The sequence below is a fragment of the Mustela nivalis genome, assembly GCF_964662115.1.
Source record: "Mustela nivalis genome assembly, chromosome: 17".
NCBI lineage: Eukaryota > Metazoa > Chordata > Mammalia > Carnivora > Mustelidae > Mustela > Mustela nivalis.
The window spans coordinates 18215743-18240538 of NC_139036.1; the positions used below are offsets into that span (position 1 = coordinate 18215743).

Genomic DNA, 24796 nt, shown 5'->3' on the forward strand with positions numbered 1-24796 from the left:
TTCATTCTAAGATTTATTTATTTATTACCCCTTCATTCTATTAATGTAAGATATTAATTACATTGATTTTTTTTCCCAAAGATTTTATTTATTTATTTGACAGACGGAGATCACAAGTAGGCAGAGAGAGGAGGAAGCAGACTCCTGCTGAGCAGAAAGCCCGATGCGGGGCTCGAGCCCAGGACCCTGAGATCATGACCTGAGCCGAAAGCAGAGGCTTTAACCCACTGAGCCACCCAGGTGCCCCTACATTGATTTTCTTAAAACATCTTTGCATTCCTGGTTAACTTCCACTTGGTCATGTTGTATAATATTTTTACTATGTTACTGAATTTATTGATTTATTTGAAGATTTTACTTTTTAAATAGATTTTATTTACTTATTTATTTATTTATTCAGAGAACCAACAGGGGGAGGGGCTGAGGGAGAAGGAGAGAGAGAATCCCAAATAGACTCCTTACTGGGCACGGAGGCCGGAGGCAGGGCTTTATCTCAACACCCTGAGATCATGACCAGAGCCAAAATCAAGATTCAGATGCTCACCCCATTGAGCCACCCAGGTGCTCCTCTATGTTGCTGTATTTAGTTTGCTATTATTTTGATGAAGATTTTTTTTTTAAGATTTTATTTATTGAGAGAGAATGAGTGAGAGAAAGCATGAGAAAGGAGAAGGTCAGAGGGAGAAGCAGACTCCCCAAGGAGCTGGGAGCCCGATGCGGGACTCCATCCCGGAAATCCGGGTTCATGACCCGAGCTGAAGGCAGTCACTCAACCAACTGAGCCACCCAGGCGCTCGATTTTGATGAAGTTTTTTGCATCTATTCATAAAAGATATTGACCTGCAGTTTTCTTGTCATGTCTTTGTCCAGCTTTGGTATTAGAGGGCCAGGTAAAGCTGATGTAACAAAATGAGATAGGATGTGTTCTCTCGGCTGTTTTTTGGAAGAGTTTAAGAAGGTTTGGTGTTAATTCTTCTACTACTTTTTTTAAAAAAATTATTTTTTAGTAATCTCTACACCCAGTGTGTGCCTCAAAATCACAACCCTGAGATCAAGAGCCTCATGCTCCTCTGACTGAGCCAGCCAGGAAGGCGGGTATTAATTCTTCTTTTTTTAAAAATTTTTTATTTTAATTTTTTAAGAAGATTTTATTTATTTATTTGACAGAGAAAAACAGCCAAAGAGGGAGCACAAGCAGGGGAAGTGGGAGAGGGGAAAAAAAGCAGGCTCCCCACTGAGCTGGGAGCCTGATGTAGGACTCTATCCCAGGACCATGGACCTGAGCTGAAGGTAGACCCTTAACGACTGACACACCCAGGTGCTCTATTTTAATTTTTTTGAAAATTTTTACTTATTTATTTGAGAGAGACGAAGATAGCAATAGAGAACATGAGTTAGCACAAGCAGGGGAGAGGGAGAAGCTGACTCCCTGGTAAGCAGGGAGCCTAACACTGGGCTCTATCCCAGACTCTGGGATCATGACCTGAGCCAAAGACAGATGCCTTTTTTTTTTTTTAAGGACTTTATTTATTTATTTGAGAGAGAGACAGTGAGAGAGAGCATGAGAGAGGAGAAGGTCAGAGGGAGAAGCAGACTCCCCACAGAGCTAGGAGCCCAATGTGGGACTTGATCCTTGGGATTCTAGGATCATGACCAGAGCCGAAGGCAGTTGCCCAACCAACTGAGCCACCCAGGCACCCCAAAGGCAGATGCTTAATTTACTGAGCCACCCAGGTGTCCCCGGATTTTCTATTTCTTGAGTGAGTTTTGATTGTTTGCTTGTGTTATGATCTATTTTTACACACAGCACCTCCTTAAGATTTTATTTATTTATTTGACAGACAGAGGTCACAAGTAGGCAGAGAGTCAGGCAGAGAGAAAGAGGGGGAAGTAGGCTCCCTGCTGAGCAGAGAGCCTTATGTGAGGTTCGATCCTAGGACCCTGAGATCATGTCCTGAGCCGAAGGCAGACACAGCACTTCTGATACCAAATGCATGGGGTTCCCACACCAATTTTCCAGTTATCTATGGATGCCAACTGGATATCCTGCAGTGTAATTCAATTCTGGTACTACCCAGAGTTAGTACAGACCCATGAGACTGAAGTTAAGGTCTTAGTTCCCCAAGACTTTTCCACACTTCAGAAGCCAATTGCAAATAGTGGGTCTCCAGGTTATCTACACTTCTTTCCAGCTTGGCTACAAATTGTGAATTATCATGATTTTTCAGGTTTAATAGTTTGCTCTGGTAGTTTGCAGAATTCAGGGAAATGCTTTACTTTTCTTACTGGTTTATTATAAAGAATACAAACAACCAGATGAAGAAGCACATAAAGTAAATTTTGGAAGGGTTCCAAGCACAGGAGTGTCTGAGCCTCTGTGGTTTAGGGTATGCCACCTACCTCCTGGCATGTGGATATAGTCACCAACGTGGAATCTCTCTAAGCCCCATTGTTTGGGGGGGCGCCTGGGTGGCTCAGTCAGTTGAGAATCCAACTCTTGACTTTGGTTCAGGTCATGAACTCATGATTTGGCTCAGGTCACAATGGGCATGGAGCCTCCTTAAGATTCTCATCCTTTCCTCTGACCCTCCCCTTGCTCTCTCCTCAAAAGAAAAAAAAAAAAAAAAAAAGCAGTGGGGAGGTGCTCCTGGCTGGTGCCAGGTGGGTTAAATGTCTGCCTTTGGCTGAGGTCATGATTCTGAGATTTTGCAGGTGGGTTAAATGTCTGCCTTTGGCTGAGGTCATGATTCTGAGATTTTGGGATCGAGCCCCATGTCAGGCTCCTCCTTTAAATCTTGAAAAAGAAAAAAAAAAAGACTTTTTTTTATGGCATTTCCATTATTTAGGCATGATTAAATCATTGGCCACTGGTGATTAACTCCCTTTCCAGCCTCTCCCCTCCCTAGAGATCAGGAGTAGTGTGGGTAGGGTTAAAAATTACATCTTCCAAATGCTTGGGTGGCTTAGTTGGTTAAGTGTCCCACTCTTGATTTCAGCTCAGGTTATGATCCCAGCATCCTGGGATCTCAAAAGTAGGTATTCTTTTTTTTTTTTTTTTAAAGATTTTATTTATTTATTTGACAGAGATCACAAGTAGGCAGAGAGGCAGGCAGAGAGAGAGGAGGAAGCAGGCTCCCCGCTGAGCAGAGAGCCTGATGTGGGGCTTAATCCCCGGACCCTGAGATCATGACCTGAGCTGAAGGCAGAGGCTTTAACCCACTGAGCCACCTAGGTGCCCAAAAGTAGGTATTCTTCAAGGTCTGTTTGGTCTTCTACCTGCACACATTCTCCAGCTGCTTCCATGGCAGCCTCCTTTCAGTTTGGAATGCCAGTCGCCTTTCTAATTCCAAGTTTCTATGATCTGTGGGTGATCTGTGAGAACCTTAGAACTAAAACGTGCTAAAAGGAACTCATATCTTTCTGTGGCATCCATCAGTAACTTTCCCCACCAATCTTGTTTTTTGTTAATGGTACTACCACTCATTATCCCAGGAACTCAAGGTGGGAAGATGGAAAGTCAATTTTAATTTTTGTTCCGCCTCACAAAATCTACATATCTCATCAGCTATAAGCTCTTTTCCTCCAAATCTTATTTACTATGTTTCATGATTTTTTTAAGATTCATTGACACAGAGCAAGCCAGAGAGAGAGAGAACGAGAGCGAGCAAGCACAAGCAGGGGGAACCAAAGCCAGAGGGAGAAGCAGGCTCCCTGTTGAGCAAGGAGCCCAATGCGGGGCTCAATCCCAGGACCCTGGGATCATGACCTGAGTTGAAGGCAGACGCTTAACCAACTGAGCCACCGAGGCGTCCCAAGTATTTTTTTTTTTAAGATGTTAATTTTTAAGTAATCTCTACACCCAGAATGGGACTCAAACTCACAACCCTGAGATCAAGAGCTGCTTGCTCTACCAACTGAGCCAGCCAGGTGCCCCCAGCTACAAACTATTGCAGCTTTTTTCTGCAATACTATTCCTATTTGTCCTTTCCTTCCCATTTTCACCACAACCATGTATTACCTTTTACCTGCATTATAGCCTGATAATTTAATCTCTTCTTTAATCATGACTGTGTGATCTTTTTCGTATAGTTTTTATTTTATAATCATAAACGTAACTCTGCAATCCAGCTAGACTTGGAGGGGAGTAAAAAAATATGTAATCTATAGAACTGCAATGAGAGTACAAAGATAGGATATTTCAACCAGATGGGTGTGGAAGAGGTGCTCTCCTGAGCTACAGAAGGAATGTTGTGGTAGTCAAAACACAAGTCAAATTTGTTAGATTTGTCCACAGTCAGCAATGGTGATCATCTTGCTGATCTTGCCTTTTCAGTACCCAAGGCTCTCCATGGCTTCCACAATAACCTTGCCAAAGAGCACATGCTTGCCATCCTTCCAATCTCTCAATCTTGGCAGTGCAGATGAAAAAATTTGTGTTGGGTCCTGCATTTGCCACACAGATGCTAGAATCCATATGCTTCAGGATCAAATTTTCACCATCAAATGTTTACCCATAGATGGCCTTGCCACCATTGCCATTGATGGTGTGTGAAATCATCACATTGACGCATACAATCCCGTGAAAGCAGAAATCTTCATAACCAAATCCTTTCTCCCCAGTGCTCAGAGCACGAGAAAGTTTTCTGCTGTCTTTGGAACTTTGCAAACAATTTGAAGGAGGAGGGCCCAAGGGCTCCCCATCTAGAGCCTTGACAGAGGGCACGGTGTCATTATCCTTTGCTGGGCGGCACAGATGGCTCTGGGGCAGCAGCTCTGCAAGGCCTGCTGTGCAATCTTTATTGATCTTTTCAGTCTATCTATGATGGCAACCTCCATGCAAAATCATAGAAACATAACTCCCTTGTGCCCACGGAATATGGTGCATCTAAGGCTCTTCATAATTTGGTTCCAACCTGTTTTTTTTTTTTTTTTTTTTCCTGGTGGTGGTGGTGTTTTTTAAAAAATAGATTCCACGCCCAATGTGGGACTTGAACTCAGGACTCGGGATTGAGAGTTGCGTGCTCTAAAGACTAAGCCAACCAGAAGGCCCCAACCTCGTTTTTATTCCACATCTATTGCACATGGTTTGTATTTTAACCTCAGCTCCAGCCTTGCAACCAATACTTTATTGAGTACAAGGTGCTGGGGATCCACTGGGAAGCAAAACAGGCCGGGTTCTTTCCCACTTCTGCCTCTCCAATCTCGATTGAACTTGCAACTCTTTAACAACTTGCAGTCCAGACTACACTTCTCTAACTTCCTTGTTCCTATCCATGGCGGACCTAGGGTGAAAAGGAAGGCTAAAAGGGAGAAGACAGACTGCAAAATCTTAATGTGAGTTGAGGTGCGAAAACTGCGAGGCCCTTTCCCTTACCATTTATAGCAGATCCCCACTCTCTACCCCGTGTCAAAAGGGTGTGAAAAAGGCCCAGGACTGGGCTTGGCTGAGAAAACGGGTAAGGTAGAGAAGTTGGTTTCAGTGAGGAAGGCCTGCCATTACAAAAACCGTTAGAGCTTTCTCTGCCCTCAGGTCTAGGCGTGGGCCCTCCGCACAGCTCAGGATCCCTCGCTCACTCTTTTCAGAATTGGTCCAGGCAGCTCCCCCCACCCCCACTCTGTCTCCGGGCTGCTCTCCCTCCCAGCCGTCGCCGTTCCCGCCTCAACCCTCCAACGCCCTCAGAGTCCGCGGAGGAGGGACGGCTAGCTGGTTCCAACCTCTTCGGGCTCTGAGCTCCCGGACCCGCCCCCCGCGCCAGTTGCCAGGGAGCGGTTGCCATAGAGCTGAGCAGTTGTCCGCGTGCGCAGGCGGAAGTCCCGGATTGAGGCGCCGCCATTTTTGCTGCCCGGACACGGAGCGAGAGGCTGAGAGAGTCGGAGACGCTATCCGCTTCCATCCGTCGCGCAGACCCTGCCGGAGCCGCTGCCGCTATGGATGATCGGGAGGATCTGGTGTACCAGGCGAAGCTGGCCGAGCAGGCTGAGCGATACGACGGTGAGTTGGGGGGGCAATAGGGGGCTGGAATTCTCGGACCCTCTGCCGCCGCCCACAGAGGCCGGGAGCAGGAGACAAAATGGCGGCATCGTCTCCGAGCTTGGTCGGGGACGTGGATTCGGAAAGTGGGAAATGCCTTGTGGGCTCCCGGAGCGGCGGGAGGCCCCAGACCCGGGAATTTGACCCCTTTGGCGTCTTCTGCTACACACGCTCGCGGGCCAGGAGGCCGAGGGGAAAGGGTGGAGGAGTTGGTTGTAAAATGGCGGCTGGGGGGAGGGCGAGTCCTGGGGCGGAGGAGGGGGAGGAGATGGCGGGTGCTATCTCCGGGCTAGCGAGCCCCAAGGGAGTATCTGGGCCATCTTCGAATGTGGAGAACAATTGGGTGGGGTGATGGGGGGAAGAAACACCCGCCACATTAGGGAGAGTAGCACCAGGAGCTGCAGCACGGGCGCCTTTCACAGAAATATGGCGGGTGGGGGCGGTGGCTTGTCCCCGGAGGCCCAGTGTGGGGCGGCGGCTGTGGAGTCTCACAAAGGAGAATCCTTGCGAGCGGAGGGCTGCTTTGGGTTTGTGGTGGAGGGCAGTCTTGGGTGAGGGTTGGGGAAGGACAGAGTGGGAATCACTGCAGTTCATCCTTGAGCAGAGGCCCGCTGAGATGCTGCGATCGGATTTCCTTTCTGTAGGCCGACACACCTTGTGTTGAGGGTTTTTTAGGCTTTCCGTTCAAACTCGCCTTCTTCTGGGGAGGTCTAGAAAAACCTCACGGTCCCTTTCCTGGCCTTATCCTGGAGAGCTTGAAGTTCTTGTAATCATTTTCTGGCACCGTTAGCTGGAGGTTCTGGCGGATAGAGCTTTGAACAGGGAACAAGGAGACCATAACTCTGAATCCCACAAATGCCCGTGTCTCAGTTTAACAGTGTGTAAAAATGTTGATTTTCCTATTTACACGAACCATCATGATAAATGGAAAGACCTGTGGGAAAATAAACTTATTTCAAATAAGGCTTAGTAATTGTATCTTGGTCACTCCCCGGGATTGGAATGCGTGTTTGTTGTACTTCGTTGGGGATCTTAACCTATCCCAGGCTCTCACCCGACGCTTGGGTTTTTGGATTTTGAACATAGGGCATCCCGGCAGATCCTATTTTCTTTTTTTCTCTTTTAAATAAATGGCTCTGTGTACAGTTTTGAACAGTTCTTTGTTCATTGCTTCTTTGCTCCTCTAGGTTCTTTAGTCATTTTTTCAGAACTTGATCCAAATGTCCATTGTGTCCGTTTTAGTGATTCTCAGGCTGCTTTTTAAAATTAACCCCCCCTCACCACTACCTTTAGTTTGGATCTAGGTACTTGAATTACCCCCATATCTGTTAAACTGTAGTATTGTAAAAACAAAAATTCTTAAATGTGGCTTCTGTGCTTCAGAGGCTCTCCAGGGTGAGACAAGGTTGGAATCCAGTGCCATCGATGTTCAGATTTTTTCGTAATTACTGAAGCCACTTACTTTTCAAAATGTTTTGTAGGGCCTTTGCTTTCCTTGAATGCCTGGTTGGTCATGTGTACAGCCACAGGGGTAGTCCCAGGGTATCAAGACATTAGGATTCAGGAATTTGAAAATTAGGCCAGGAACTCAAATTGAAGAAAGGTGCAGTGCACTAAAATTTGTTTTTTAAATCCTTAAATGTCTCTTTGTATTATTGAACAAGATTCTTGGGAGGGGGAGGAAAATAAGATGGGGAAGTACAGCTCAAGGTCGGATTTGTCTTTATTTCAGTGTTTAAAAGTGAAACAATGTAGGTGTGCTGGTAGTGAAAGTTCTTTCTTTTTCCCCCTTATGCCCCCAGTGGGTTCCTCTCTTAATCTGTTAGTCTCCTTGGGAGGAAACCTGAAATTATATTTGAATGCTTTCTGGTCTGTGAGAATTTAGGTTTTGAGTCAACTTGCTATGATAACCAAAAAGGATGTGGAGGAAGGGTTTTTGTTGTTGTTGTTTGTTTCTTCTTTTTTAAATTTGTTTTAAAAACTGAATTGGAAGCTCATGGTTGTAGCTTCCAAGTGAATGACGGTTTAGTAGTAATATTTTGGATTTGGGTGTTGAGGAATTTTAATGAAACCCTTACTAGTTATTCAGCGTAGCACTATCTAGAGAGAGCCACATCGATAATTGTATCTTCTTAAGGATAGAAAGTGGGAGGGAAATAGGATCTATCCGGTGAGGAGGCACTCCACTGTCTGTTGGGCACAAGATAGGAATTTTTTGGAAGGGAAGAAAAGAAAGGCAGTCATCAGGAATCAGCCTCTACCTGTGTCCATTCTTTCATTGGGTACAACAGTTTAGTTTTGTTTGTGGTGACTAAAATTTCCCATAGTTTTAGTCACCGGACAGTTTGTGGTGTGGGAGTGGAAGATAGGAAAAGTGAGTTTGAATGATTTGGTTTTGGGTACTTGGATGTAAATATCAGCTTTTCTTGTTTTCTGCAGTATCTTTTATTTTGCATACTCTGTTGAACTTCATACTTACTTGTAACATTATTTAGTTATGTCCTGGGGAATTGGAATCAATTTATATGGATCATTTAATGGTACTAGAGGAAGAGCTAAGCTTTGTTCAGGAAAAGGATGCTGGTGGGTTCCAGATAGGCTAGGACTCTTCACCTTGAAGATTAAATCTAGCTTCTCATCACTTAATAAGTCTGAAGTTTAAGGGATAGTTTTTACAACATTTGTAGCTGTATGAGTCAAATCTATTACCTTTTAGCATTCCTTAACCAAGTCTTACCCTTTATATATATATATATAAACCCAATTGGTAAAGAAAAGAGAAGATTTCACGTTTTTCAAATTAGAGGGGGTCAGCATAAAGTACGTTTGGGTTTGTGAGGTAGTTGCTGGCTTTGTCCTTTCCTTACCTTTTCCCTATGATGATTGCTCCATGTGGGGCAAGAGTAAAGTTTTGATGGTTGCTGTTGATCATTCATTCTCTCTCTGAATGCATCGATACTAGGAAGGCATTTATTTTGAGTCTACTTACTTGAGAGCTGTCCTTTTTAAAACACCAGAACCTTATCTCTAGCTTATTTTGGTAGTCAGTGAAAGGTGGGGAAATGTTTTAAAATAACTCCTGAACACATGTTATGGGAAAAATGGGTAAATAGTAAATTAACTTTATAGATTTATTTGTTTTAGAGAGGGAGGGAGCGAGAGCAAGATGTGACCAGGGGGAGGGGTACAGAGAGAGGGGAAGAGAGACTCCTAAGCAGGCTCCACAGCCATCTAGAAGCCTGGTGCAGAGCTTGATCTCACAACCCTGAGCCGAAACCAAGATCCCTACGCTTAACCGCAATTGAACCACCCAGGCACTCCAGCAAATTAACTTTAGTAATGAGTTTGAAACAGGTTGCTGTCAATTCTTTACTTAGGTCAGTAATTTTTATTACTGCTTTTTCAGTTAATGGAGTTAACTTTATTGAATATATTTTTTCTCCTGCCTAAACATAAGCTAAATTGGATACTCTGCTCATTAAAGCAAATGCTCTGTGTGTTTAGAGGTTTTTTTTTTAAGCACGTCAACAAATTTTTAAGTAAACTACATCACATGTGGAGCTTGAACTCACCCCAAGATCGAGAGTCACATGGTCCACCACCTGAGCCAGCTGGGCACCCCTACTTTAGACTTTCATACAATATTGTGTGTAATGAGCAAATTTCAGTTCATCTTGTTGGTTTCCCAAACTGTGGAATATAATGAAATTGTAATCTGAGATGATGGGAGTAAATTTTTTTTTTTTTTTTTTAAGATTTTATTTACTTGAGGGAGAATGAGTGAGAGAGAGCATGAGAAAGGAGAAGGTCAGAGGGAGAAGCAGACTCCCCAAGGAACTGGGACCCTGATGTGGGACTCGATCCTGGAAGTCCAGGACCATGACCTGAGCTGAAGGCAGCTGCTCAACCAACTGAGCCACACAGGCGCCCCGGGAGTAAATTCTTAACTACTGTGCACATACCTAGGCATCCTTTTCACCTTTATATGAAAAGGTCTCAACTTGAATTATATGAGGTAGAACACATAGTCTGAGCAAAGTTTGGATTCAATAAGTATAAGAAAACACACTGAAAGTTTATACAAACAAGCAGGCTTATCATAATTGTCTAATAGCTCGGTCAAGGGAATAGGAAATATTGGAAAAATTTCCTGACTTTCACCTGGTATAGCAAGTGAATTTTCAGTCTGGTAACTTAATGTACTGAATTTTACAAATGAGTTACCAAGACTTTAAGAAGTTGAAAGCATGATTAAAAAAAAGGCCTGTATGGGGCGCCTGGGTGGCTCAGTGGGTTAAGCCGCTGCCTTCGGCTCAGGTCATGATCTCAGGGTCCTAGGATCGAGCCCCGCATCGGGCTCTCTGCTCAGCAGGGAGCCTGCTTCCTCCTCTCTCTCTGCCTGCTTGTCATCTCTCTCTCTGTCAAAAAAATAAATAAAATCTTAAAAAAAAAAAAAAGGCCTGTTAGGCTGATTTTGCAGCAGGTTTTCTTTTTACCTTACATTTGTGTATTTAAGCAGTAATGACAGGAGTAGGGTAAAGTTTAAATTTTTAAACTGTTTAATGCTGCATTTATATAGAACTTCACTCATGAACCACTTTCACAGACATTCTTACCTATTTAAGGTATCAATGAACTAGATAATGTTACTTCCATTTAATGGTTCAGAAACGTGAATTTGAGATGTGATTTTTTTTTTTTCTCTGCCACATGACTGGTAGGCTAGTGGCTAGTAAATGGCAAAGCTAGAACTTGTCTGCTGATCTTTAGCCGAGTACTCTTATTTTCCTAAGCCACTGACAAAAGACCTATGTGTAACTAAGGTAGTACCTTCCGGAGTGTGCCTATTTCTTTAGCAGTTACTTCAAATAATGTGTCTTGGTGTTTGTGACTGGTAGCCATCATAAATAGTAGATAAAATATTTTCATGCTTTTCTGAAGAAACCTTGTACTTCCAGAACAATCCCACCTTGGGGCACCTGGCTAGCTGAGAAGAGCATGTGACTCTTGATCTTGGGGTCCTGAGTTCCAGCCCCAGGATGAGTGTAGCCATTACTAAAAAAATAATAAGCTTAAAAAAAAAAATCCCATCTTAAGGCACAGTGAATGAAGTTAGAATGAGGGATTTTAGGTAATCTCAAAATGTGTGTTTGCATACTGTTTTCTTGGTTTGTCATGGTGTCTGTGCTGGGGTATGGCTAATGCGTGCATTCCTGCAAATTGCTTTTTTAAAAGCAATCCCTTCCCCCCACCGTTGTCTTGATGGATGCAGCCTTTTAGTTAATGGTACAGTCATAACACTTTCAGGAGGGGGAAATGTTGGCAAATAATTTGCAGAGATTCCAAATATTAGCCTAGATAGCTGTCAAACAGAATCTGTTAAGGGGTAGTGAGGAACAGCAACAAAAAGTTTTGTCTGTTTCTGAAATGGTCAAGTAACAATTTGGTACAGTTAAATACTGATATACCCTAGTTGACAAATTGGTTTGCCAACATAATTGTATGGTTTGAGCTCATTAACTAAATAAAAACTAAAACATGTTAATGAGGTTACATCATAATAACTGGGTCATAATAACTGCCATAATAATTAAAGGGTCATCAAGATTTATCATTTGAATCAGGATGCCTTGAAACGAAGGGGTACCAGTTCATAATAGTGCTGGGATAGCAAGTGTAAACTAGAATTGTCCTTAGCTGCAAACTTGCCTTATGGTTATCATACTTAGAACCATTTGTTCTACTCATCTCATTTGGGTTCATACAAAAGTTGTTTTTTTTTTAAATTAAAAGATAATTATTTATTTGAGAGAGAGAGAGGAGAGGAAATACAAGCAGGGGGAGTGGGAGAGGGAGAGGCAGGCCTCTTGCCGAGCGGGGAGCCTCATACGGGGGGCTCAGTCTCAGGAAAGACCCTAGGATAGTGATCTGAGCCGAAGGCAGATGCTTAATGACTGAGCCACCCAGGCGCCTCTAGATTGATAACAAAAGTTCTTAAGCTTTGTCCATCCCCTCTACCGCAGAAGTATCTTAGATTCAAGTTCCCTTTCTGAAATGAAGTTCACGTTTGGCAGAACATAAGAGAAATCAAAGGCAAAGTAAAAGATTTCCTCCTCCCCTCTCCCCCATTGGGGAACTTGAAAAGTCAAGGATAGTTGCTGAAAATAGAGCTTGCTGGCATACCAACTAGTCAGCTTGACTGATAGTGTCCAGGCCAAGTATGTTGGTTTTATGTATGTCTACCTTGAGCTAGATCAGTGTTTAAAAATACTTAGAAGCAGTGTTTGTCCCTAAGCTCAGAACTTTATCCCAGATACGTGTTTATAGTCTCACCCATACCTTGTTAGGACTGTTTTGTTTAGAACACCGAATTCTGTTTTAGAAACATGGCCATGATCCTGGTTTATCTTGTTTGAAATTCAATCTTGAATTTATTGCCCCTCTTCTAGTGATCTAGCTTAGTAGTTGGGCAGATCTGTCATTGGTAGGTTTGTGATCAGGTTAGGATTTTATCCAGCTAAAGTAATAAGAAATATTTTTTTATATATAAAATTTGAAGGAGACACTTTATACTAAGGGTTATGGCTATTTCATACTTTGGCAGATGCAGTAGTGCAGAGGCCTTGGACTTGTCTGGATTCTCTATCTTATAAAACGGCGATAAAACTTGTGTTGCCTGCTGATTTACAGGGTTGTAATGAAATTAAAGGGTTTAGTAAAGGGCAGAGTATAATACTTGCCCGGTAATATTACTTAGTGTGAAAAACTCCTTCTTTCCAGTGTGAAAGACGGAAGTGTATGTTTTTGCTACTGATACACTATGGTTGTATTAGAAGATGACCTGCCCCCCCCCCCCTTTTGTAAGATTCTATTTATTTATTTGACAGAGTGAGAGAGAGAGATCACAAGTAGGCAGAGAGACAGGCGGGGTGGGGGGGAAGAGGCTCCCTGCTGAGCAGAGAGCCCTGTGTGGGGCTCCGCTCCCAGGATCCTGAGGCCATGACCCAAGCCAAAGGTTGAGGCTTAACCCACTGAACCACCCAGGTGCCTGATGACCTACGTTTTTTGAGTTATTCCTAGCAAGCATTCTCTGGTCATTGTAGTACCCAAGTTATATTTGCATAAAGAAAAGTTAGTTCTCAAAATAAAATCTTTAATTGTAATTCATATGTGAAAATTTGCATATCCTGAAAGTGAATGTTCCTAAATTTAAATCGAAGCAAGATAACCTATAATTTGGCCTTGTTGAGCTGCTATGTAGTATTTGATACTAATTTCAGGTTAATACTCAGAATATTCCTGTGTCCCTGGCAGATACAACACTTGTTATATGTGGATTTGGAATGAAAGGTTCCATAGAATAAAAATATAAAGTAATTCAGGGTTAAAATATTTTTGTTAGCGGTCTCAGATTACAGACTAGGAACCTAGAACCAATTTTGTGAATTGTGATTCTAAAGATGTATGGTAAGCCTTGGGTAGTGAGTGGGTTCTGATTAATAAAATGTTACCAGTTAATACTACTTAATCCTTGGTGGTTAGTCATTTGAGGTCTTTGGAAAAGTTATTGTGAACACCTTTGTTTTGTAGAAATGTGTTCTGCTTAAGTTTGTGTGATTAGTTGATTCTTTCATTAGTTGATTTAAAAAAAAATTATTCAAGAGGGAGGGGAAGGGCAGAGGGCCTGGGAGACTCCCCACTGAGCAAGTAGCTGGATCCTGAGATCATGATCTGAGCTGAAGTCAGATGCTTAACTTACAGCCCCCCAGGCACCCCTTAATTGATTTGGTTGTTGTTAATAGGTCAAATTTTATGTTACATAGTAAAACTTTATGAAAGTACTACCATGAAAATTTCAAAACATCTTGTGCTCTTTGACAAGAAAATATCCCTGACAGTTTCAATGATACTATTTTTAGATTTTCCAAAAGGAATTCATTAATGAACTTTCTTTCTGTGCAGTATAGACTTCTTCCTCACAATTTTAAAACTGTTGAAATTTTGACGAGGTTCTGTCTGTTCAGAGACTTAGGAAAAGTCAAATTGGTTATAAATCTGAATAAATAGTAAACTTCCCTCTTAAAGTGTATCAGTACAAGGTTATTTCTCTTCATTCCCCTCTCCCCATATATTCCAAAACAAAATGTTAATGTTTCTTTTTTGTGTCTTCTAATTCTATAGAAATTATGAGAAGAAATTTAGACTTTGAGCTCTTTTTCCTTTTCCCCCAATATATCAGTATCTTAGGGGGCCAATAACTTACCTGCCAATCTTTTACTTTCTACCTCTATTCTCTTTGCACCTCATCTTTAAAAAATTTTTTTTTTTTTTTTTTTTACTTTTAAGATTTTATTTGTTTATTTGACAGGCAGAGATCACAAGTAGGCAGAGAGGCAGGCTGAGAGATGGGGGAAGCAGGCTCCCTGCTGAGCAGAGAGCCTGATGCATGCGGGGCTTGATCCCGAGATCATGACCCTGTGACCCTGACCCGAGCCCAAGGCAGAGGCTCAACCCACTGAGCCACCCAGGCGCCCCACACCTCATCTTTTTTGTTCTATCACAGCTAAACATGTCGACTGCATGAGGGAATATAGTCTTAAACTCTAAAAGGAGAAATCTCCTGTTTTGATGGAGTAAGAGGGAATTCCGCACCTCCCCCAGTATTGAGACTGATGGGAGAGGTACATTTTTGCAGTCAGAATTATAGAATCTGGGTAGAAGGTTGTCTTGTTTTTTACCTAACAGGATAATTGGAAGTTCTTTAGAAGGCTTAAACAAATTTTTTTCCTGTTTCTAGGGAAGATAGGAGTTAATTTTATAGTGAGAGGTAGTTCTGTTTAGGGTGGTACCAGAAGAAAAAAATAGTTTGTGCTTGAATGTCGAGATTATTGTGTTTTGAAAAGTTTTAGTATTCAGAGTATTAAAAGTAAGTTCCAAAGGCATTTGACAAGTACATACTGAGATCCAACTATGTACCAGGCACTGTTCCAGACACTTGGGATTCATCATTTAAATTAAATTAAACAAAGGGTCTCTTAAAGGAGCTTACATTGTAGTGAATGTTTAAATACTTTTAGAATTATTCTTCTGTTAGTATGTGTAATAGAGTGAATTAGTAACAACAGTGGTATTGAACATAATGCACTATATATACCTAATGCAGGTCACTGTCCCATATCAAAGACTGTAGAAAACTTACAAGTGTGCTTGTTTTTTCTTTCTCTTTCTCTCTTTTTCTTTCCTTCTCTTCTCTCTTCTCTTCCTTTCATAGGCTCCACGCCTAGCATGGGGCTTGAACTCAAGACCTGAGCAGAGATCAAGAGTTGGATGTTTAGGGGTGCCTGGGTGGCTCAGTTGTTATGTGTCTGCCTTAGGCTCAGGTCATGATCCCGGGGTCCTGGGATTGAGCCCCACATGAGGCTCCCCACTTGGTGGGAAGCCTGCCTCTCCTCTCCCACTCCCTCTATTTGTATTCCCTCTCCAGCTGTATCTGTCTCTCTTTCTCTCTGTCCAATAAAATCTTTAAAAAAAGAAGAGTTAGGAGCACCTGGGTGGCTAAGTGGGTTAAGCGTCTGCCTCTAGTGCAGAATCTCAAGGTCCTGGGATTGAGCCCCGCATCAGCTCTCTGCTCTGCCTGCTCTGCCTACTTGTGATCTCTTTGTGTCAAATAAATCTTTGGGGAAAAAAAGGAGTTGGATGCGTTTGAGGCACGCAGGTGTCCCTTAAATGTGCCTTTTTTTTTTTTTTTAAAGATTTTATTTATTTATTTGACAGATAGAGATCACAAGTAGGCAGAGAGGCAGGCAGAGAGAGAAGGGGAAGCAGGCTCCCTGCTGAGCAGAGAGCCCGATGCGGGGCTCGATCCCAGGACCCTGGGATCATGACCTGAGCCGAAGGCAGAGGCTTTAACCCACTGAGCCACCCAGGCGCCCCTTTTTTTTTTAAATAAATAGAGTACTGTTGTCAAGTGGTACTAACAAATTGAAAAGGTTTTAAAAATTTTTCATGGCCTGGGGTGCCTGGGTGGCTCAGTGGGTTAAAGCCTCTGCCTTTGGCTCAGGTCATGATCTCAGGGTCCTGGGATCGAGCCCCATATCAGGCTCTCTGCTCAGCAGGGAGCCTGCTTCCTCCCTCTTTCTGTCTGCCTTTCTGCCTACTTGTGATCTCTGTCAAATAAATAAATAAAATCTTAAAAAAAAAGTTAAAAAATGTTTTTTCATGGACTTTATGATTATAAAACTCTATAATTACTGCTAACAACTATATGCCAGGTGCTTATTATTTCTCTGAATCCTCAAGAAAAACAAAAAACAAAACCCTGCATAGTAAATAACAACACCCATTTTACAGGTAAGGATTAAGAATTTTAGGAAAGGTGACAGGTAACAGGTAACATCACTGGGATGCATCTGTTTTACTCCCAGGCTGATAAGACTTCCATACTTGTGTAAACATTAGTCTAAACTGCTTTTGAAGCTCTATTTCTGTTCCTTAGATTTTAATTTGATTTAATTATTTAACTTAATTTTTTTTTTTTTTTAAAGATTTTATTTATTTATTTGACAGACAGAGATCACAAGTAGGCAGAGAGGCAGGCAGAGAGAGAGAGAGGGAAGCAGGCTCCCTGCTGAGCAGAGAGCCCGATTCGGGCCTCGATCCCAGGACCCTGAGATCATGACCTGAGCCGAAGGCAGCAGCTTAACCCACTGAGCCACCCAGGCGCCCTATTTAACTTAATTTTTTTTTTTTTTTTTTAAGATTTTATTTATTTATTTGACAGAGAGAAATCACAAGTAGATGGAGAGGCAGGCAGAGAGAGAGAGAGAGGGAAGCAGGCTCCCTGCTGAGCAGAGAGCCCGATGCGGGACTCGATCCCAGGACCCTGAGATCATGACCTGAGCCGAAGGCAGCGGCTTAACCCACTGAGCCACCCAGGCGCCCCTATTTAACTTAATTTTTAAAAAGATTTTATTTATTTATTTGTTAGAGATAGACTGAGAGACAGAATACAAGCGGGGGAGTGGGAGAGGGGGAAGCAGGGTTCCTGCTGTGCGGGGAGCCCAATTCCGAGCTTGATCCAGGACCCTGGAATGACCTGAGCCAAAGGCAGCTGCTTAATGATTGAGCCACCCAGGTGCCTCTAGATTTTAATTTTATAACTTAAAAGTTGCCTCAAATGGTCTTTCGATTTCATGTCTCTTTGTAAATTTTCTTTCATATGAAGGATACAGAAGGGTATGTAGGTTGAGTATATTTTCCAGTGAACAGCCAAAAAGAGATGGTAGAACAAACACTGGACCAGAAGTAATTAAATTTTAGGGAAGGTCTGTCCCGTCCAGATTTTTTTTTTTTTTTTAAGATTTTATTTACTTATTTGACAGAGATCACAAGTAGGCAGAGAGGCGGTATTGGGGAGGGAAGCAGTTTTCCTGGAGGGAGCCTGATGTGGGGCTTGATCCCAGGACCTTGAGATTATGACCTGGGCCAAAGACAGAGGCTTAACCCATTGAGCTACCCAGGTGCCTCTCATGTCCAGATTTTATCTCAATTATTCTCCCTTTAGATATGTTACTTTCAGGGCTTGTTTTTCCCATCTGTATATTAAGAAATTTCTGAAAGTTATTTTATGAATTTGCAGGCTTTTTTAAAAAATATTTTATTTATTTTAATTGACAGAGATTACAAGTAGGCAGAGAGGCAGGCAGAGAGAGAGAGAGAGAGGAGGATGCTGAGCAGAGAGCCCGATGTGGGGCTCGATCCCAGGACCCTGGGATCATGACCCGAGCTGAAGGCAGAGGCTTTAACCCACTGAGCCACCCAGGTGCCCCTGCAGGCGGGTTAAAAAAAAAATTTTTTTTTTTGCCTTGTGAGTAGTGGATGGAGAGCTGTGAAATCGAAATTCAGCTCTGGGATTACATCTACGCAGCTTTGATTCTACTCCAGCTAATTTAGCTACTGGTTTGTTGAATAGAAAACTTGCCTTCTCCAAATTTGCATTTATATTTCTACTTGTGTTGAATGAATTATAAAGTTAAACAATATGAAATTGCCAGTTTCCATCATTTTTTTAGTTGAAATGTAGTTAACATATGATGTACAGGTGTACAATGTAGTGATTCAATAATTCTGTACATTGTGCAGTGCCCAGCATGTGTAGTTAACTGTCTCTAACCATACTAAGTCATTACGGTATATTTGACTATATTCCCTACGTTGTATGTACTTTCTATCATGGTGACTTTTTTATAACTGGAAGTTACCTCAGTTTCAGTCATTTTTGACCTACAAAAATGATCATTTTCTAGTGGTTGGAAGGTCTGGAAGGTGAGGCCTCAGTATACCCCAAAAGGCATTAAGGTTTTAAGGAAGTACCAGGGTTATTGAGGTACTGTACATGAATATTTTCTGAGATTGGTTTTGCTTTTTTGTAATTGTGTAATTTTTCTTTGTTATTTTGTAATTTATTTCTGTGTTGGCTGATTTATTTATTTTTGGTAATTGATTTTAACCTATTTTTGTTTTCTAGGTCTTTTTTTTCTTTCTCAGGATAATAGATTAAATTTGTCCTGTTTGCAGGGTTTTTGTTTCTTTTGTTTTTGTTTTTTGAGATTTTATTTATTTGACAGAATTAAGAGAACAGGAGAAGGGGAGAGTCAGGGAGAGAAGCAGACTCCCCACTGAGCAGGGAGCCTGATGCTAGGCTCCATCCTGGGACTCCCAGTTCATGACCTGAGTTGAAGGCAGTTTTTTGGTTTTTGGGTTTTTTTTTTTTTTTTTAAGATTTTATTTATTTATTTGACAGACGGAGATCACAAGTAGACAGAGAGGCAGTCAGAGAGGAGGAAGCAGGCTCCCCGCAGAGCAGAGAGCCCGATGCGGGGCACGATCCCAGGACTCTGGGATCATGACCTGAGCTGAAGGCAGAGGCTTTAACCCACTGAGCCACTCAGGTACCCTGAAGGCAGTTTTTTAACTGAGCGTCCCAGCTACCTGGGTTTTTTACCCCTAAATATTTATTTATTTGAGAAAGAGAAGGAGTGTATGTGAGTGGGGATGGGGCAGAGGGAGGGAGGGGGGGCCAAGGAGGAGGGAGAGAGAGAGAATCCCAAGCCGACTCACCACTGAGCATGGAGTCCCATCTCATGACCAGTGAGACCACAGCCTGAGCTGAAATCATGAGTTGGACACTTAACCATCTGAACCACCCAGGCGCTCCTGTTTGCAGTTCTTTTTTTTTTTTTTTAAGATTTTATTAATTTTTATTTATTTTTATTTATTTGACAGAGATCACAAGTAGGCAGAGAGAGAGAGAGAGAGAGAGAGAGAGAGAGAGAGGGAGGAGAAAGCAGGCCCCCTGCTGAGCAGAGAGCCCAATGCAGGGCTCGATCCCAGGGTCCTGGGATCATGACCTGAGCCGAAGGCAGAGGCTTTAACCCACCGAGCCACTCAGGCGCCCCAAGATTTTATTAATTTTTTGAGAGAGAGAGAAAGGGCACAAAGGGAGAGTGAGAGGGAGCAGCAGACTCCCTGCTGAGCAGAGATCCTGATCCAGAACTGGATCCTAGGACCCTGAGATGGTGACCTGAGCTGAATGAAGGTAGATGCTTAATTGATCAAGCCATCCAGGTGCCCCTACAGTTAATTAATATTAATATATAATTTGTTCTTTTAGGGGTACAGGCTTGAGATCCTTCAATTTTCTACAACAGACAGTGCTCACCACAGCACATATCCTCCCCAGTGCCTATCACCCAGCCACCCTATTTCCCTACTCCCCTCCCATTCAGAAACCCTCAGTTTGTTTCCTGAGATGAAGTGTCTTATGCTTTGACTCCCTTTCTGGTTATATCTTGCTTCCTTTTTTCTTCTCTTCTCCTTGATCCTCTCTTTTCTCAGATTACTCATATATCAGTGAGATCATGTGATAATTGTCTATCTTTGATTGACATATTTTGCTTAGCATAATACCCTCTAGTTCCATCCACACTGTTGTAATTGGCAAGATTTCCATTTTTTTGATCGCTGCATGATACTCCATAGGATATGTATATGTGTATATATATACATACACACCACATCTTCCTCATCCATTCATCTGTTGATGGACATCTAGGCTCTTTCCATAGTTTGGCTATTGTGGACATTGCTGCTATAAACATTGGGGTGCACATGACCCTTTGGATCACTACATTGGTATCTTTGTGATAAATATCCAGTAGTGCGATTGCTGTTTTGCCCCTACAGTTCTTTTGATGAATCACTTTTAGGGTCACTGTGTAGTACAACTTCTGGAGCTATGTAACAGGTACTGCAGATACATTTTGAAAATTTTGGAGAAAAGGTGGCACATAAAATTTTTCCCCTCAAAACGAATTTTTTTAAGAAAAAAAAATTTTTTTAAAGATTTTATTTATTTGACAGAGAGAGAGATCACAAGTAGGCAGAGGCGGGGGGGGGGGGGGGAGAGAAGCAGGCCCCCCGCTGAGCAGAGAGCCCGATGTGGGGCTTGATCCCAGGACTCTGAAATCATGACCTGAGCCGTAGACAGTGGCCACTGAACCACCCAGGCGCCCCAAGAAAAAGATTTTTTTTAAAGATTTTATTTATTTGACAGAGACACAGCGAGAGAGGGAACACAAGCATGGGGAGTGAGAGAGGGAGAAGCAGACTCCCTGCTGAGCAGGGAGCCCATGCAGGGCTCAATCCCAGGACCATGGGAACATGACCTGAGCTGAAGGCAGACGCTTAATGCTTGAGCCACCCGGTTGCCCCAAAATATTTTGTTTTTATTTATTTAGATTATTTGAGAAAGAGTGAATACACAAGTTGGGGTAGGGGCAGAGGGAGACAGGGAGGGTAGCAGATTCCCTTCTAAGCAGGGAGCCTGACTTGGGCCTGGATCTCACAACCCTGAGACGATCTAAGCCGAAATCAAGAGTTGGATGCTGAACCAGCTGACCCACCCAGGTGCCTGTAAAGGTTTTAGGTTTTAGGTTTTAGGTTTTTTTTGGCTAGTTGTCAGAATAAAGATAATGGAAAAGACCATGGTGCTCACTTACTTTCTTTTTTTTTTAAGATTTTATTTATTTATTTGACAGCGATCACAAGCAGGCAGAGAGGCAGGCAGAGAGAGAGGAAGGGAAGCAGGAGCCCCCCCCCCGCCCCCCAGCAGAGATTCCCGATGTGGGGCTCGATCCCAGAACCCTGGGATCTTGACCTGAGCCCGAGGCAGAGGCTTTAACCCACTAAGCTACCCAGGCTCCCCTGGTGCTCACTTTCAGAAGAAAATTGGTCTTAGCGATATATTTCGTGGTTGGTAAACTGCAATTGTAAAAAGACGTTTGGATTTATTAGATTATGCAGTAGTAATATGCTTCCTTGACTGTAACCAGTAGAATCTCATTTATAAGTTTGGACGTTCTCTTACTATTTTATTTATTTATTTTTAAAAGAGTTTGTTTATTGGGGGGGGGGAGAGTATACAAGCAGGGGAAGGGGCAAAGGGAGAGGGAGAAGTAGGCTCCCCCTCTTGAGCAGGGAGCCTGATGTGGGCCTCCATCCCAGGAGCCTGAGACCATGATCTGAGCCAAAGGTAGCCGCTCAAGCAACTGTGCCACCCAGGAGGGCCCCCTCCTTTAAATAACTGGTGTTCTCCCTCTTCCCCTCTCCCATTGTGAGATTCTTTGTTTCTAGCTTTGAAATCTTAGAAATCCTTGACATGTTTCTTAGCCTTCTAGCTTTCAACATGGTCATTTAATATGTTCAAATGTTATTGAATCAAGGCATAGAGAAATTAAAATGTTGAGTATAAGAAAAATACCACTGCTTGTAACTTTTTAATATCCAAGACAAAAGCTTTATAAAGGGCTGGCTAGGAAAGTAGTTCTGGGAAGTTAATGATACAGCAGTATGGCCCTCTGCTTTTTTTTTTTTTTTCTTTTTACTTTTTCTTTTTTTAAGTTTTATTTATTTACGTAATCTCTACCCAAAGCAGGGCTTGGAACCCCAAGATCAAGAACCAAGTGTTCTGACTGAACCAGCTGGGCGCTTCTGGCCCTCTACCTTCTCTTTATGTACCTTTTCAGTGTGTGACCGTTTTTTTTTTTTTTTTTTAAGATTTTATTTACTTGAGAGAGAGAGCGCGCGAGCGCACGCCCGCACAAGCAGAGGGAGTGGTATGGAGAGGGAGGAGCAGGTTTTCCACTGAACAGGGATCCCAGTGCAGGGGTCTGTCCCAGGACCCTGGAATTATGACCTGAGCTGAAGGCAGACATTTAACTGACTTAGCCATCTAGGCGCCCCCCGTATGTGACTTTTAAAGCATGTAATTTGGGGGTGCTGGGGAATGGTCAACGAGGACCTTGGTTTTTTCTAGACTAGATGCTGTTAGGTCTGTTTTTCCTCTTCCCAGCAATTGACAGATAATACACCATTAACATCGTTATACCTTCCATCTTTTAGACATCTTTGCTGCAGCTTGCTTAGAAATTTGTTGATTTTAGCCTTCCTCATTTCAGAGTGCTGTTTGCCAGGATTTTTTTTCTTTTTAAGATTTTTATTTACTTGACAAACACAGTGAGAGAGGGAACATAAGCAGGGGAAGTGGGAGAGGGAGAAGCAGGCTCCTTGCTGAGCAGAGAGCCCAATGCAGGGCTCCATCTAGGACCCTGGGATCATGACCTGAGCTGAAGGCAGAGGCTTTAACCCACTGAGCCACCCAGGTGCACCAAAAAGAATTTGTTATTTTAGAGAGAGGGAGCAAGCTGAGTGCTCATGAAAGAGGGGAGGGGTGGAGAGGGAGGGAGAGAATCTCAGGTAGACTCCTAGCTGAGTGCTGAGCCCAGTGTGGGACTCAGTCTTAGAGTGACCTTAGCTGAAATCAAGAGCTGGACACTTAACCGACTGAACCACCCAGGAGTCCCTATTTGTAAATGTTTTTTATTGGCTATGGATCTATCCACTAAAAAACTACTGTAAGTTTTTGGTTAGTATATTGCTAGTGAAAACTGCAATGAAATACTTCTATCCAAAATAGATTTTTCTGTAATTTGGGCTATTTGCTTAGGAGAGATTCTGAGGAGTGGAATTTATTCATCAAAGTAAGTAAACCTGTAGCTTTTGGCTTCTTTGCTTTCACTGTTCTCTGAAAGGATTTTTTTCATTTTACAGTACCACCAATTTATGAAGGTGCAGTGCATAATTTTCTCACTACAAAACTTCATGTATTGAAGTATTTTAAATGTTACTTTGAATGTGAAATGTATACTTTAAATTTTTGAATTACAAAATCTAAAATAAAATGTAAGAAAGTTAGGGTGCTTGGATGGCTCACTTGGTTGGGCGACTGCCTTTGGCTGAGGTGATGATCCTAGGATCCTGGGGTCCAGCCCTGTGTCCAGCTCCCTGCTCAGCAGGGAGCCTGCTTCTCTCTGTTGCTCTGCCTGCTTATGCTCCCTCGCTCTCTCAAGTGAATAAATGAGATCTTTAAAAAAAAATAAAAGTGAGAAAGTTAAATTGTACAGCCCCATGAAATAAATACTGATAGCTACTCTGCCCTGCCAGTAGTTAATATTGTTACTGTTTTTTTTTTTGTTTTTAAAGATTTTATTTATTTATTTGACAGACAGAGATCACAAGCAGGTAGAGAGGCAGGCAGGCAGAGAGAGAGAGAAGAGGAAGCAGGCTCCCCGCTGAGCAGAGAGCCCGATGTGGGACTCGATCCCAGGACCCTGAGATCATGACCTGAGCCGAAGGCAGAGGCTTAACCCTCTGAGCCACCCAGGCGCCCCTAATATTGTTACTGTTAATGGTTTGAACATACTTTGAGAATTTTCTTTTTGCTCAAGTGCTGGTGCATGTATAAGTGCAGAAACACACATCATTTTATAGACACCAACATGCTATTGGTTTAACATGCATTATTATTTTAAATAACACCAATAAAGAAAAACGCTGCCAATCACACCATTGACATAAAATTACTAAGAAAAATCTGGATTTCATTGATGTGAAAAAATGTTTCCTAAAACGGCTGATGCATACATTTGTATTAATTTTTTTGTGGAAACATACACATTATTTAGCAAAATGGGATTTTATTTTTTCCCTCAAACATTGTGAATGTAAAGAAATATTTTGGGGGTGCGTGGGTGGCTCAGTGGGTTAAAGCCTCTGCCTTTGGCTCAGGTCATGATCCCTGGGATCCAGCCCCACATCATGCTCTCTGCTCAGCAGGGAGCCTGCTTCACCTTCTCTCTCTGCCTGTCTCTCTGCCTGCTTGTGATCTCTGTCAAATAAATAAAATCTTAAAAAAAAAAAAAAAAAACCTTCTTTGGGGGCAACTGGGTGGCTCTTTTGGTTAAGCATCTGATTTTTGATTTTGGCTCAAGCCATGATCCCAGGGTTGTGAGATCCACTCTTGGCATAGAGTCTGCTTAAGATTTTTACCCTTCCCCCCTCTTAAAAAAAAAAAAATCTTTAAAAACAAATTGGATGGTTTTAGCCAGACAACATGAAGGTTAAGGTCAATCTAATCTCTAAAAAAGAAAAACTTCTTAAGGAATTTTTGTGTGCAGCCGGGGTTGAGAACAACTGGAATCAATTGTTTTTCATATGCCTCATTGAGTGTGCTTATTAAAAGTTTAAGCATTTGGTCTGTACTCTAAATTTAATCTAAATTTAATGTGTGTCCTGGTTATACAGCTGGGTTTGACTAGATGACCTTGTAATGTTCCCTGCTGCAGACTATCCTGTCTCAGCTGTTTT

At 42.5% G+C, this 24796-nt stretch overlaps 1 protein-coding gene across 4 annotated transcripts in view; it reads left to right on the plus strand.

Moving 5' to 3' along the window:
• YWHAE (tyrosine 3-monooxygenase/tryptophan 5-monooxygenase activation protein epsilon) overlaps window positions 1–24796 on the plus strand; it is an 81750-nt gene that overhangs the window by 17691 nt on the left and 39263 nt on the right. For 3 of the 4 annotated variants that reach the window (XM_082707246.1, XM_082707247.1, XM_082707245.1), the window contains one exon: window positions 5806–5992. In XM_082707246.1, the coding sequence (XP_082563372.1) occupies window positions 5929–5992 (64 nt within the window). In that variant the 5' untranslated portion in view covers window positions 5806–5928. Of the gene's footprint in view, window positions 1–5805; window positions 5993–24796 lie in introns of those variants that run through there. The other variant, XM_082707248.1, reaches the window with a different exon arrangement.